A 16,628-nucleotide genomic window follows, 5' to 3' on the forward strand; every position below is an offset into this window, starting at 1 on the left:
ATATGTATATCAAAATGTATCTGATATACTAGATACGTGTACATATATCTAGGCTATATCTGACTTGAAATTGATATGAAATTATTAATTAGTTAATTAGTGAGACAATATGTAACCATCTCAACCATAGTTTTTCCTAATAATTGACTATAGGCAAGAATTGATCAAGAACATAAATTACAATAGTAAAATCCCAACAATAAGAAAACTCAACTTGAGGATTATTTTCTGTTTATCGACAACCTCTCTACCCTCCAACGCAATAACATTTAGATCTACCTACATCGTACCCTCTCCAACAACATGGGATTACACTCTAATGTTGTTGAGGATTATTTTCAGACATCGATCGACCGGACCACTTGTAAGTGAAATATTGAAGGTAGGGCAGTTTAGATTCATCTAAATTGTGCAACTTATGTAATTGAACAGAAAATCAGACACATAGCAAGAGACGAGAACACTTCAAATACTCATTTCCCTTCCAACTCCACTCAATCATAGTGGAAAGTTTGATTGTATAACATTGTGTAGAAAAGAAAAATGTGAAAAGAATTAAAACAAAATCCTTAAATCCCTCTCTAGTTCATCCGCCAAAGAAAAAATTTACCTAATCGATCCTTCAGAAATGGATGTGACCTTGCAAACACCAACAGAAGTGGTGAGTGGCAAATCTTTATAGCAAGCAACCAACTCCTTATTTGTGTGCAGATCCACCTGAAGAGTTTCCCAAACCTTCTTCTTAGGATTCAAGACATCATCCGCCTTGCCATCAAACCCAGGGAACGTAACTCGTTCACCAATTGCAGCATCCTTAGGCGGCTCAACTAGTTCAACCTGACATGCAAATCATCATATATTTGCATCACTTCACTTTTCAACTTTTCCTCTTTTGGTCCTCCAATAGTTTTTCTATGTTTTCTCATCTCAACAAAACTTATCTATAGTTGATGCATTAAACAATAGGTGTTATTTTAAATAAAAGAAACAGATATTTGCAACGTCTGAATCAAAAATAGATTGTGGTGATAATCAAGGAGGTCTATGCATACGAGACATCATGAAAAATGAAGAATCTTTTCTTGCTTTTCCTGAACTAGACTTTGGAAGCAGTAGGAACAAAGTACGCAGTTCGCGGGTAGAAGGTGTTAGGAAGGGAAGCACGAGGATTGTGTAGTAGGAGATGGAGGAAGAGAAGCAACGAGGAAGAATAGAAAGCCCCTACCTAAAAAAAAAGAAGAAACAACTGCACATTCTAGAGGAAACCAAAGCAGTTAGAACCAGGGTTAGCTATTAGACAATAATAATTTACAGTTACTAAAGCAAAAGCTTTAAAATCCTAAGGTTAAACCCGACAACATATTTTGCTATAGGAAAGTGGGACCCCCTAGCATTATGTCCTAAAAATTCTCTCCTTTTATGTAGCCTTCTAGCAAGGTATGTAGGCAATATGTCGATAAACAGAATAGAAGCATTAGGCTGCCACTCACCTTAGTGTGATCACTATTAGAAGCAGCAAGAACCATTGCCTGGGATTTTATGCCCCTCATGCTGGCTGGTTTTAGGTTGCATAGAACACAGACCTTTCGATTCTGAAAAAAGATATAGTTGTGAAAATTGCTAGGTATGACAGTTTAATCAACATGTAGACAGATTACAAAAACGCAAACCTGCATTTCCTCCAGAGGAATATATTTTACGAGGCCACTAACGACAGTTCTGGGCTGAGCTTCACCAACATCAATCTCTTCAACATACAAAGAATCAGCATCGGGATGCTTCTGTGCTCTTGTAATGAGACCAACACGAATATCAAGTCTGCTAATCGAAATTTCTGCTTCAACAGAGGCTGAACCCTTAGCTTTGGCTTCAGAAGATTTTGTAGCACGTTCTTTCTTCTTATTAGCATCTGATAGACACAGAAAAACTCAATGTGATCAACAGTCTGCAATAATTTTGTAAAAACTTATTCTAACATGTAGCTATCAACCCATGGCAAGGATCCCTCGCCACTTCCCACAAAAGAATAGGAACTTTTGAACAAGAATATGATAATATATCAAAGGTAAGATATAAATGATTTAGGAGTAGCCATAACAAATTAGAAGATAGGTATTGCTATTCAAAAGAGTGGGGATGGATATAAACGATTTACATAATCGATCCCAATTGATTAAGGCATAGTCAATTGATAGATTATTGATGAGTCCATATTTAAAGGTCTGGCATCAAAGAACAAGGGCCTAAAGTGGTGATGCATGTCAACTCATTCTGGTTTCATGATATAAGGAGATTATGCAGGAAAGACCTACAAGAAGAGGAGCTACCTGAAGGTGCAGGCTTAGAGCAGATTACACAGAAATAATGCCTAAAGTTCCCCTACTCAATATTTATTTGATACAACCTGAGAGACTGATAGGAAGACACTGCATTTTCTGTTATCCAAGACTCCATCCAACCCAGGACAAAGGAAAAAGAGCTACATATATACTGACAGAAAACATACAGATAATATTTCTCAAGAATAAGTACCAAAAACATTCCCTAAGAATAAAAAGGAATCACCAATTGATATGCCCAACAAGATCCACCGAATAAGGTGAATAACTGGACACTTTCCCATTCATCTTTCTGAAATTTTCTTTCCTTGTATAATAGTACTTTCTTGTGCCTCTTTTGGGTGTGTTTTTCCGTTTTACTCAAAATTCTTATGATAGATTACTGTACTTAAATTCTTACTTAATAGATGAGGGCGTATAAGAAAGTTAACATAACTAACCTGATATTTTTGCTTTGTGCAACTGATCAGTGATCTTCCTTGCCTCAGTTTCAGCCTTCAAATTCCTATCTGCCTGACTTCCAGCAAACTTTTCTCTGTAGAATTCAACTTCTTCATCTTTCTGTGCATAATCAAGTTCGGTCTTAAGACTATTAGCAAATGAAAGAATGAGAATATATGCAGTAAAGAACAAGAATACAATGCATTACCAGTTCTTTGAACAATGGTGTTGGTATTCCAATTTTGTGACCTGCAGGTAGGATATGCCATGGTCTTTTGCTCTTTTCTATGTCACCTCTGTCATCAGACAGTGAAGGTTTTGTTTCAGGAGGAAAGTTAAGCTGCTTAAGCACCTGTGAATCAAGTCGTGAGAACATCAATCCATTGAGACAGAAAGAACCTCAACCCACAGTATGATGTACAAGCATCAAACATGAGCAGATACGGGACCTCAGACACAGTTATATGATACAATGATGGCAACAGAGTTCTTACCTCCCGTGAAAAGGATGGCATAAATGGCTCTAAAAGACATGCAAGAAGATATACTAGGCCGGAAGCAGTGCTCATCACAATGGAACAAGAAGGCTTATCTTCCTTGTAAAGTCTCCAGAATTGGCTCTCCTACAAAAAGAAGTATGGACAGTCTGAACTTATGAGATTAAAGTAACCATGAAACTGTCAACAATTATTACTGAAATTCAGAAGGCAGTTTCTAAATTAAAATAGAAAATACAATCGCACGAGCAACTGATAAATCAAAACAGATGGTTGAGAAGTACTTGACAGGCTTACTTGCAAATAACCGTTTCCTTCTCCAGAAATGGACATAGCAATCTTCAAGCCCTGCTTTAATTTAACCTAAACCAGTTGTGCAGCATATTAAGGTTATTCAGACCATATAAAGGAAAGAAGAAACCAATTGAAGATATAAATAACATGTAAGATACAATAAGTCAGTAACAACAACTACCACTATTACTACTCCTATGTCTCAACCTCAAACTGGTGGGATCGGCTATATAACTCCCCACTATCCGTGTTGCTTCATTTAGATCTATCTCAATCCAATATCCAATACTTAAGTTCTCGACTCTAGTAATACTCCACATTTTCTACTGGGCATACAGATCCTTAACAAGATTAGAAGAGTTCTAATGAACACTTAACGTAAAGTGTACTTAAATGATTAAGCGTTAATCCCAAATAATTAGTGAGGGAATGCTAGACGTTTGCAATTTCTCCTTTGATCATGACCATTGAGGTGGCTAATCCAGTGCATATAGTATGGACATCCCATTTCACTAGAACTGGAAAAAGAACATATAGTTTTGTGGTTACCTTCTCCATGGCTTCTATATATTCTTCCACATAATTTCCAACTTTTTCACCTAATGCCTTAGTTAAAGGGTGTGATTCAGCTCCTTCTGGGTTGGGAATTATGGAACCATAACCTGAAGCTGTACAACATTTTCATAAGATCTGTTAGAAATTCAATTAGAAAAGGAATGGATTATTTCAAGTCAACACTCCAGAAGCAAAACAAAAAACAAATCAGTTCCGTTTGTATCTTTTTCTAGCTAAAACAAGAATCTTCCCTTTTGAGTTATCCTTATGAATATACTAGTAACAAGATTAATTTTTTAATCAGTGACCAACAACAAGATATCCAAAGTAAACATGAAGGAACCAAGACACTTATCCAATGACAAACACCTTTCTACCAAAAAACTTTTCCCCTTTTTATCTTTCTAAGAAAGAACAAGAAATATTTCCTTTCAATTTTGTCATCTCAATGATATACTAGCACAACACTCCAAGGACCTAGGTAAATCATTTTGTTGATTCACAAGAAAGAGAAACAATAATTTTCATCAATCAACCAGAGAAGGAGTCAATTAGAAAATAAGTAACAGAAAAGCATGAAACAGCATAACAAACCATGTCGTCTAATACATGAATCAGGGATACTGGTGAAATAAACACAGATGATATAAGCTGCCAAAGCTTGCTGTTGTCTATATGTATTAAGCCAACCAACACGGAACTAGCTGACAAGTGACAACAGCAAAAGCATATCAAGAGGGGAGACTGCGTAATATCTCATAGAAGACATCTAGCAGACATACCCGGATCTTTTGCAATGAAACTCAGGACTCTATTGACGAAATTGCCTAAGTTGTTTAGCAACTCGCTGTTCAGCTTTGCTTGTAAATCCACCCAACTAAACAAAGTGTCTGACACCTATAATAACTGATATCCATTAGTGATCATACCAGCATAAAAGAACATAACAGAATATGGACTTATCAGGCAACGGAAGCTAAAACTGCCAAGACCCCACCTCCGGCCTGTTTGTTAGCAAGTAATATCTCCAAACTTCTACAGGAATGTTTGTCTCTTTTGCATCATTACCAAATACTCCTACGCCCTTGCTCTTTGAGAATTTGCCTGATTATGACAACCAATATATTAGAAGTTAAATTTCAAATCAGAAAAGAAGTAATTAGGTAGTACGAACTGTGGTACAAATATACTAAGTGGCAAGTAGCATTAACATTTGGAAAACTCACAGCCTTATTTCCAACTAACCTGCTTCATAGTTCAAGTATTCTGTTACACTAATAGTCTTCATAAGAGTCCAGTTTTCACGAGTTCCAAGAAGCGTAGATGGAAAAATCACCTGGAAAATACAACATTTTTTTTCTTATGTGCAATAGCTGCTTATAGAAATAATATCACTATGGTTAAGCTTATACAACATAGCAACTGAGCAGGATAATTCGTGGCAATAGGACTCCTAAGCATATTTGTCCAGATCGATCAATCAATTAAACAACCATGCTTTAAATTTAAATTAGGCAGGCAGAACAATATGCTTTCTCTTAATCCAGTATGCTCTTTTCAGTAACATTCATCTAATATAAACTAATTTGTCTAAAGTGACAGAGCAGGGGATCTCTAAAACTAGAGATCCTCTGAATCTAATACTTAACCCAACAAGAAAATCCCAGTCGCTTAAGAAACTCTAAATCGTTTTTAAGTACAACAGTTTGCTGTCCAAAATGAGGGGTGTGCATAATTTTTTGATATCTTTCTGTCAGGTAACAGGCATTGCCTTGTCATATTTATTGGGGATATTAGTACATAGCATTATTATTCAATACTAGTATGACTTCAGATTATTATTTTTGGATAAGGTAGCAAGGATACAATTTTTTAGGAAAATATATAAATCCGCAATTCCATCTTGAAACTCACTGCAATAATGGACCCGGCACTCTACCTATCACCATTTAAATATTCAACTTGGTTTCAAGCAAGACTTCAAACTCATGAAGTGCTTCAAATCCACTACTTATTCAAACTCATGACAGTTAGAATCCGCTTCTTATCTCATAAATAACATGTCTCTATAAATACTGCAGAGTCAGTAAAAAAGATCAAATGGCGTGGTATGAAGACCTTCTGTTTTTGGTGTAATGAGGATGGTATAGAGGATGCTGGACAGATTTAAACTTCTTCTTTATAAGCTTAGTAGCAATTTCTTGAGTTGTTTTTTTTTGGGTCACTGATGCAAATCTTTTTGATGGTTGCCAGCATACCCTCATTGCTGAGAAATACAACTTTATTTTATCAAAAATAAAAAAATAAAAAAACAAAAAAACATGTTTATATTGAAAGCTATCTATCTCTGTTATGTCACAATGTAAATGAACATTTATTAACACCATGAAAACGCCGAATTAACATCTTCTAATTCTCCTAAATTGGAACTTGATTAACCTCCATCAAAGACACCTCACATGCAAGAATTAATTGGTATCCAGGCATCTTTTGCTGAACAACATTTCCGTAAATGAACAAATCAACATAGTTTTTTCAAAAATAAGGTGCTGTCTCATCATGTCATGAGATATTATATTCACTAGGCAATGTATGTCTTATTATATTTATTAGTTTTTAATAATGTCGGTGCCTTCACCAGATAACATGCACCTTGACTAATCCGTGCACCTTGACTAATCCGGCAGTTTACTCATTTTATTGTTTTTTATTTTAGAAGTGTGCCAGCATTTAAGAATGTCTTAAATAGAACTATATGATTTGATTCCTTCTCAACAAGTATATGAATCAATATCATTGCCAAAAAAAATAAATATGAATTAATTAATATGGATGGAGGTAATAAAATATAACATCAATTCAATAGAACCTTAGTCCTTGACAAAATGGAAAAATATCTTCTATGTTAGCAAAAACCCTATATTAGAAAAACATCTTCCTTTTTTTCATTATAGATGAACCGATGATTGAGCCCTTCCACAGAAGACGCTCGATGCCAATCAAGAATGAATAAAAATAGAAGGAAAAGAAGACTCAAAACAGCGTTCTCGCTTGAATTACAATGTGTGGTCAAGTTCTTTCTTCTTCTTTTTCCTTATCCTATGTAAACTTTGATATGCTCTAAAGTCAAAAAGAGAATTTAAATATGTCAATGCCAAGCTGCTAGTAACGTTCCAGAGATGGGCAGCCCAAAGATAATGCAAGAGTATTACACAATTATCAAGTTTCTAAGTTGACGTCTAACAGTGTTTACTTCTCTCTTTGGTCAGGTCTAAACAGTCAAGGGGATAACACAATCTCAGCACCATAATTTGTCCTCATTATCCGTCATACAAAGTACAGTAACTTGACTTCATAGTATTCAACTTCCTTTTTACCACCAAAAGAAAATGAAACTGTTACAGAGTTCCTGAAACTTACAGTGTGAAAAGGCACATTATCTTTGCCCATAAACTGATAGAGCTCCACATTCTCTGGATTCTTCCACCACTTCTCCCACTCAGTTGTGTAGCATGAGGTTATAGATACATATCCAATAGGAGCATCAAACCACACATAAAAAACCTATTTACAAATAACATCATTAAGCAAATATAAATGTTATTGAACAATAAAGGAGAATTTTTCTGCTTTAAATTGTGCTAGCACATGAATTGGTAACAGCAAGTGGGCTAATTATCAGTAAAAGTAACAAACTGTGACCAATTATTGTTTAGCTAGAAAGAAGGATAACAAGTTACAACTAACAGTTTTGTTCAATCAACCTTGTCCTTATATTTTTCATGTGGAACTGGAACCCCCCATTTCAAATCTCTAGTTATACACCTTGGCTTCAGTCCTTCTCTAAGCCAAGCATGTGTAGTGTGGATAGCATTCTGACTCCATCCTCCAGCCACTGACAGGTCGTTGACGTATGCTTCTAATTCATCCTTCAGCAAAGGGAGCTCAAGAAACAAATGATCTGTATCTCGGATGCATGGAGTGTTACGGCAAACCTGTAGAGTAAGCAAGCTAAGCCTTCAGTATGTAAAATCATTACCACATTCATGTATTGTTAATCCAACATGCTTTGAGTCCTTAGAGTTTTTAGTATTTTAGAATTTCCAAATACTAGCTGTTTATCTTTGTCACAAGTAAGTCTAGTCTCTTGGCAAAGGAATAGTCACTTTTAAAAGAAACTAGATGATGATAAGTATATTTAAGAAGTATTTTTTTTACAACCAGATGATGCGAAGAATTAGAACTATACTGTATTAAGAAATACACATCTGAAATGAAGAGGACAAGCAAACCTTGCATCTTGGATCCTTCAATTCGGTGGGATTTAAGAGCTTCCCACACTTCTCACATTGATCTCCTCGTGCAGAATCATAGTTGCAACCTGGTGTCGGACAGTTACCCTCTACAAGCCGGTCAGCCAAAAACTTTTTGCATGTCTCACAGTACGGCTGTGAAATAAACTTAGCTTCAGTAACAAATATGTCAAATTTGATCCATCATTAGGGTTTGTGCAAATTCAATCTATGAGATATTTTAACCCAGGGCTTGAAGCCTGACAATTACAGCGCAGAACCAAGCTGCTACTAGAAAATAGTACATATTAAGAATTCTATACCTGTTGCATGGTGTTCTCAGAGAGCCAATTATTCTCCCAGAGTTTTTTGAAGATCGCCTGACAAACTTCGGTCTGTTGCGGAGTTGATGTGCGTCCAAAGTGATCAAAGCTTATATTAAACCATTTATACACTTCTCTATGGATTGCATGATATCTGCAAAACCAAGAAAATGAAGGAAGGAATTGAGAACAAGGCATGCATGTTTACTCCAGTGATTGGAAAGAATGGTCACAAAAAAATAAAGTGAAAGGATTCATTTGCAAGAATTTCGCCAAAGAGAATGTCAAACTATTGTTATTATTATTGTTATTATTACTATACTACTATTATTTTGAGTCAAAGAACTCCCTTTCCCTCATTTTTGTTATACAGAGACAACTGCTGAAGCTGATGAGGACCTTGTCAGTTAAGAGTGAGTAAAACAGACAGCAAAGAAACTCTAAGTGCTGCTTTATTAGTCAGTATTGCGAGTACTTCCATTATCATGACATTTGTAAGTTTATTTAGATTTCTTGAAGTTAAAGGTTCTGATGAACATATGAACTCAATTAAGTTGTGTTACGTATAATTGACTAGTAATGGGTATCACACCACCACCCCAATCCTAATTAATTTGGCACCATTCATTCTTTTGTATGTCCAATGTTTAGGAACTCCTAGTATACCTGTTTCTAGCTCTTTCTTTCTTCTTCTTCCCTCTGTTTTCCATTTTCTGCCCAGCTATTTGTTTTCATCTCTCAGTTCCATTTACTTTATTTCTGACCAGTTCAGTATAGGTGGTTTTTTTGCCTATAAACAGTAACTTTTTTGAAATGAAAAACGCCCAAAAGGATGGATCGTAAACAGCTTTCATATTGCAATTCGAACTAGATTATGATCAAGGCACACTATTCAATTGATCTAGTATCAAAGAAAAATGAATTACTTGTCACAAATTTGCTTGGGAGTACAATTTTCTTCCAAGGCTTTAGTCTCTGTAGCTGTGCCATATTCATCAGTACCACACATGTATATGATATTGTAATCCCGAAGTCTACAGTATCTCGCGAAGACATCCGCACTCAACACACCTACAACAGCACAAAGAAACCACAATTTGAATATGAAATCAACATCAAAAACAGCGAAGAGAGGGAAAAGGAGGATTGAATTATTGTGATTACTTCCGATGATGTTTCCGAGATGAGGAACGTTGTTGACATACGGCAAAGCGCTTGTGATGAGGATGTTTCTTTTGCCGGGAATCGGAAGTTTGGGAGAGACCGGCGGGAGATTGTCTCCGTTGCCGGCGGTGGAAGAATCGCCCATCTCAGATAAGTTTCCGGCTAGGGTTTTAAATGACAGTATTTTTGTCTCAATATTTAGTGTGTTTTTATCATTTTGGTATATTACAAGAGGGATATATATATAGGTGGTAAAACTTTGCAATAAAAATACTTGGCACAAAGTTATTTTATTTGGATACAACGTATATTGTGTTGACATTCATTTTATAACGGTATTTATATAAATTGTAAAAGAAGAAATTAAGTAAAAGAAATTTATTTCTCGTCTCATTTAAATTTTTTATCAGAAAAAACTAGTGAGATTAAACTTGATTAAGAAAAAAAAAAAGTGAAGCGTGTATTTACTTCCCTGATGAAAAATATTACTTATAGATTGAAGTAATTGGCAATGTCTTGGTGAATACAAACTTTTGGACATTTATTTCATCCTTATTTTGAAGACTATAAGCAATAAGAAAAACTTTAAAGAAATATATTTTGTTCAGTCTCATTTGATGTGTGCTTCTCTTAATTAAGCAAATGTAACAATGTCTTCGTATAACGTTGTTGACTAGCTCTTTTTAAAGGAAGGTTGCATATTTTCTAAATATGTTTATTGATCTCAACTAAATGTATTTTTGACAATTACTCAATTTGTTATCTTGTCGGTCGGAGTAGTCAAAATGCTTATTTTAATTGTTAATAGCAATAACCAAGCACTGATAGACATTTTTGCTTGTATGACATTGGCTATCTTGTGGAATGACAGTATTTCCCCGTGAAAACAAATAACTTTCTTGAAATCAAACTTCATAATTTCCTGCAATTTCATAATTGATAAACTTTTTTTCAATTGGTTAGAATAAATAAATTTATGTCAATATTGGTTTACTTTAATATTTTCACCGATAGAGTTATATTTTATTTTGCATGCACATTAACAAAATTATCATACCATAAATAACAATGGCAGAACACAAAAGTGCACTAAAAGCACTATGACATGGTAATTTCTAACCATTTTATGAAATCAGAATTGATCTTTATATCAAGCGATCTCGCATCTATTGAGGTACTATACAATGAAATCACTTTAAAATCTTTTAAATCCTTCAAGAATTTACATATAACATTTAATGTCTAGCTAGACATGATAATCATTCATCACGTGTATTCAAATTTTTCATATATTGTCAGATTGATAGAAATCTCGTTGCATCTACCTATGGAGAATACATATCCATATAATAATGTCAGGACTTTTGTAAAAAAAAAGAAGTTATTTTTCAATACACAAGTCGTACTTTTTGTTTTATGATTTTTCTTATCGCACAATAATTCATTTATACCCCACTGACATTATGTCTTGGTATATGGACAAAATTAGTCCAAAATATCACTTTTTCAAGTGAAATAAAATATATTTGAATTGTATTTATTTTGGCTAATCATTTATCTATCAATTTTTTTTTGACATGTTTAATATCAAGATCCTCGTCACCATTTATAATTTTGAGCACTACATTATATTAAAGACATCGTCGACTGTTCAGTTGATATTGTTTCTATCACGATCCCGACCATCATGATTGACACCTACACCAACTCTCCGGTGGGAGAATCACTATTACAACCCTAACCCAAGCAACTAAATAAAAAACTAAGGCATTTAAGTTATGGAAGAAAGTTATATACTAAGGAAATAAATAGTGTTCTCATAAACTCTAACAAAAGTCTATCAACTAAAACAAATGCGGAAGAATTAACCTAGAGTATGAGAATCAATGTATCAAAACATCTAAAGAATGAACCAAAGTCAAAAAGGAAGATGGTTACAAGCCAACCAATATAAGAAGCATCTAAGAACTAGTTTAAGTCCGAAAACGTGGATAGAGACTTAAAGAGAATTCAAGGCAGCTCGGAAGAACTAGCTCACCCTTGAAATCAAAACGATCACTGATCTTCTAAACGAGGTCTGTCAATAGTAGCTCGAAGATGTCCTATACTAAGCAAAAATAAGAGCAAGTGTAGTATCAGTACACAATCACAATGTACTGGTAGGATCACATGGCTATCCTACTAAGTGTAATATAAGCAAGTCAACAAAATTATAAAAACATGCATATACCGACATTTACAATATTATCAACATTTATAAACAATGTACATTTTCATAATTTTCAAGATGCACATTTATGTTAAGTAGTTGGTCCTCTCATTTAACCCAAATCCAAATTGTTATTGTATTCGATCCCCTAGATATGCCGGAACATGAAAATCGATTTCATATATTTATGTCGAAACATGACAACCGATCCAAATTAGTTATGTCGGAACGTAGCAATCCGATCCCTTCAACACACCACAATCATAATCACAAGTATATTCTCAATTCATACAATAAAGAAGTGTTTCATGGCATATAGTCATTCATCTATCTCATTTACAACAAATATGACCAATAATGCATCATTCACATACATATAAGTATCATAATGAAGCAACAAACATACATCACACAATCATAGAATCACAATCATCATCTAACTCGAAACAAGTTTGAAACCCTAAGAATCTTGATTCTTCTCTTTCTAGATTCGTTCCGCTTGTTTTTTATCTACAAACAATCAATATAATACAAAAATCAATAAACAATTACTAATTACCTAGATTACCAACAATTCTAACAATCCTAGATCATATTCATGATCCAGTACCCAAATTAGGGTTGTTTCCACCATAATTCTTAAATCAAAATCTTTTCCCATCGATAATAACCCAAGAAAATAGGTTCTACGGATCGAAAAACGAAAGCATACATTTACCCTCAATAATGGTGTAAAACCAAGAAGTCGTATGGGGTCATTCCTCAGCTCTCAAAGTCGAAAAGTGCAGAATAAAGTTGTTTAAGATTTTATTTACGACGTTAAGTCGCGTTTGATCCGCTATAACGACACACACCCCGCTTCAGCGACCCCGCCAAAGCAATCAAAAACATTGTCAAAGCGGCTTACATGAGAAAGTGAGCTATTTTAATAACTCCAAGACACCTATTTCACATTACACCTCTGACCAACGACATTCAGAAAATTTCTTTCACGCTAAGATCAATTCCGAGAGTTCTACTCACTCGAATTCAATTTTGTAAAGTCATATGAATTCTTTAACGAGTTATCTATCCCCTCATGTAATCAAAATTATAAATAAATCACCCGATTATTACCAGATTTCTCTATACCTCAACGACTTCAATTTCGTCTAAATTTGGACTAGGTAATTGAGAAATTTCAAGTTACTATGAAAAAAATGTCGACCCAAAGTTTTTCCTCACTGATTTTTCTATAACGACGGAAACCGATCGTTCTATATTCTTATATGACGTAACTCAAGCTCTCTTTGTTTTTCATTATTTTCAGGTATCTGAACCTTTGCCGTGATTTGTATAAAGTGTTATCTCATGGTGTTCTTTCTAAAACACTTATCTTATGATTATGACTATCTTGTTCATTTGCTCATTTTCTTCTTCCAGAAAATTTATCGTTCGAATAGATTAAACTATCAAACTTCAGACGTGTTATAAATTATGTTCTTTAAGGTCTTTTTCATTGAAATATTTATAACTATATTATAATATAGGGTCAAAAATTATGTCTGACATTGACTTAAATTATCTCTTCAACAAGGATCATAAAAAATAATTTATTATGTAAAACTTATCTTCCAGTTGCTTATCTTCCATATAATATAACACATATTTAAATTATAAGATGAAAATTGTTTACTTCATGAGTCAAAATTAATTGTGATAGGGGAACCTTACCGTGTTGCCTACTTTAAATGATGTATCTCATATCAAATTTCTTTTGGGAGTTTTGTTCTCATAACTAATGGTTTAACAATGATTGAAGACATGTATTTTCTGCTTAAACCACTTGGATATAAACATCATTACTATAATTTTATAATTTGAAATATATTCTTGATTTAACAATTCGATCAAAAAAATCTTTGTAAAAATCAAATTGCAAGTTGATAATAGAACACATGTAACCATAACATAAATGCATCTATTAAATCATTTAATAGCAAATGGTGCACATTTTGGGTGAATCGGGTCATATTCACTTTTTTATATATTTCAAAATTCAAAATTTCAGGAGACAAAATCTCAATCTTAATTGGAACACCGATAATTTATCATGAGAACAAACAATATAATAAAATTATTGAAGAATTTATTATTTCTTCAAAACATAACATGAATTCTCATTTATTTTTGTATCATATTTGAATGGGGATGATCGTCAACCGGTCATGTCAACTTATTTTAATAAACTTCTATTTTATTTTGTATGTGATTCCATCATCATACTCATCTTTAGTGTAACAACCTGTTTAGTCGCTTCGAGCAGTAGAACTATTTTTTATAAAAACTGACTGGGTCGACGGATGACGCGACGGACCGTCATGGTCACGACGGACTGTGATGGACTCCGTCGTCCCATACTTGTGTAATTTTTTCTGGTGCTCTCCTCATTACCCTCGACGACAGGTAGGACGAACCGTCATAGGCACGACGGTCCGTCGAGGGTCTTCGTTCCAAAATGCTTCAACTCTGAAAATCTGGGTACTGGGATCGGCTCTCTGAACTCTGTGACGGACTTGCAGGACGGACCGTCATAGATACGATGGACCGTCACAAGTAGCGTAACCTCACTACTGAAATTTAACTCTCTGAACTCTGTGACGGACTTGCAGGACGGACCGTCATAGATACGACGGACCGTCACAAGTCGCGTAACTCCACCTTGGGTCGGACTTTCGCTAAATTTTAAAAGGGTGGTTTGGACTATTCATGATTATAGTTATGAAATTAGTGGGGTAAGTTTAATTATTTATTTACTTGGGGGATAAAGAAGATAATAAGAAGATAAATAGTGGGGTACTTTTATCATATTGAATTATATGATAATTAGGGTAAAAGAAAAAGAATCTGGAGAAGAAAAATAAAAAGAAACAGAGAGGGAGAACGAGCGAGAAAGAGAGAACGAAGAGGACAGCAAAGGCATTGAGGAAGTAGCTTGCTTGATCACGATTCTTCGGTGGAGGTAGGTTATGGTTTACTTCTATGTGATAGATAAACTCTAAATAGCGATTGATATGTATTGGGTGGTATTGTAAAGTCTTCTATATGCTTGATTGTGTGTTTGTATGTTGTGATTGTGTAACTGTGGTGGATTAGAATGATGAGATTGTTGAATCTTTAATCCTAAATCCTCTTTATTAAGATGACGCCTTAACATAAAGAAGACTTGATGAAATAGAATAATGATATAGTATTGGATCGGAGTGTCACATTCTGACACGTAGGATTGGATCGGAGTGTCACGTTCCGACACGTAGTATTGGATCGGAGTGTCACGTTCCGATACGTAGGATTGGATCGGAGTGTCACGTTCCGACACATATTAGGGGATCGGAGTGTCACGTTCCGACACATATTAGGGGATCGGAGTGTCACGTTCCGACACAATAATAATGAAGAGAATGAATCTTGAATTATGTTAACATACTCAAATTCGAAGAATCTATTTCCCAAAGGAGTATGGCATGGAGGCTTGAGTCTTCATAGGTGTGCTTGGTGTTGTTGCCAATGGTTCTTGTACTTGTTGATTGTCACCTGTTAAGTATTATGGTTGACTTTATATTATTATTCAGTATATATTGCTTTCTATTTTGAGTTGGCCGATGATACCTACTCAGTACGTGTTCCTTGTACTGACCCCTACTTGTAATTTTCTGTTTATGTTATTTGTGGAGTGCAACAAGCATGCCATCGACTTCGACTCATCCTCAGATCTAGCCAGTCTTCAGCACATCAGAATTCAGAGTGAGCTATTATTCCTAGCTCGTGCTGGATTCTCTCCTTCACGTCTTGATGTCTTGAAGTTCAGACATGGACCATCTTTTTACTATTTTTAGCTTCTTAAATACTCTTAGATTTAGAAATTCGAGGATAGATGTTCTTGGTGTGATGACTTCCAGATTTTGGGAACAAAAGTATTAAATTGTAGGAGTTATTTACTTGATTTCGTTAATGAGTTTTGGATCTTCCGCATTGTTTTTACTATTTATGATTGATTTACTGGTAAATGTTGGGGTTTAGATTTGTTGGTTCGCTCACCTAGTAGGTTAAGGGTGGGTGCCACTCACGACTCGTTTGGGTCGTGACAAACTTGGTATTAGAGCATTAGGTTCGTTGGTCTCATCACACAAGGACAAGTCTAGTAGAGTCTTGAAGAACGGTAGGGGGACGCCCTTACTTTTCTTTGAGAGGCTATAGAACTTTAGGAAAACTCCATTCTTTCTTCCTTTCGTGCTATTACTTGGATCCAATTGGTATCTAGGTGATACAAATTGGTATCTGACATCCTCACACTATTTCGCAGATGGTTAGGACTAGAGCAACAACTGTGTCAACACCAACACCGGCAAGACAGGGTGCGTCTGAGCCAACCATTGGGGCTGTAGCTCGAGGAGGAGCAGTGGCAAGAGGCCGTGGTAGAGGTCGCAGGAGAACGCCCTCCAGGGGTAGAGGACAAACACCTGGTCCAGCTAGTA

At 35.1% G+C, this 16,628-nt stretch overlaps 1 protein-coding gene across 1 annotated transcript; it reads right to left on the reverse strand.

The window, feature by feature from the left end:
- Positions 1-453: 453 nt before the first annotated feature.
- Positions 454-10,178, reverse strand: LOC101263723 (methionine--tRNA ligase, cytoplasmic). The gene is made up of 17 exons (XM_004242783.5): positions 9,906-10,178; positions 9,668-9,812; positions 8,742-8,895; positions 8,419-8,574; positions 7,891-8,121; positions 7,547-7,690; positions 5,372-5,462; positions 5,124-5,230; positions 4,909-5,023; positions 4,121-4,239; positions 3,575-3,640; positions 3,275-3,403; positions 2,989-3,132; positions 2,780-2,900; positions 1,671-1,909; positions 1,491-1,592; positions 454-837 (listed from the first exon to the last, which is right to left on the reverse strand). Exons 1-17 carry the CDS (start codon positions 10,048-10,050, stop codon positions 607-609), a joined length of 2,439 nt encoding a protein of 812 aa, XP_004242831.2. The 5' UTR covers positions 10,051-10,178; the 3' UTR covers positions 454-606.
- Positions 10,179-16,628: the final 6,450 nt, after the last annotated feature.

The sequence above is a fragment of the Solanum lycopersicum genome, chromosome 7, assembly GCF_036512215.1.
Source record: "Solanum lycopersicum chromosome 7, SLM_r2.1".
Taxonomy (NCBI): domain Eukaryota; kingdom Viridiplantae; phylum Streptophyta; class Magnoliopsida; order Solanales; family Solanaceae; genus Solanum; species Solanum lycopersicum.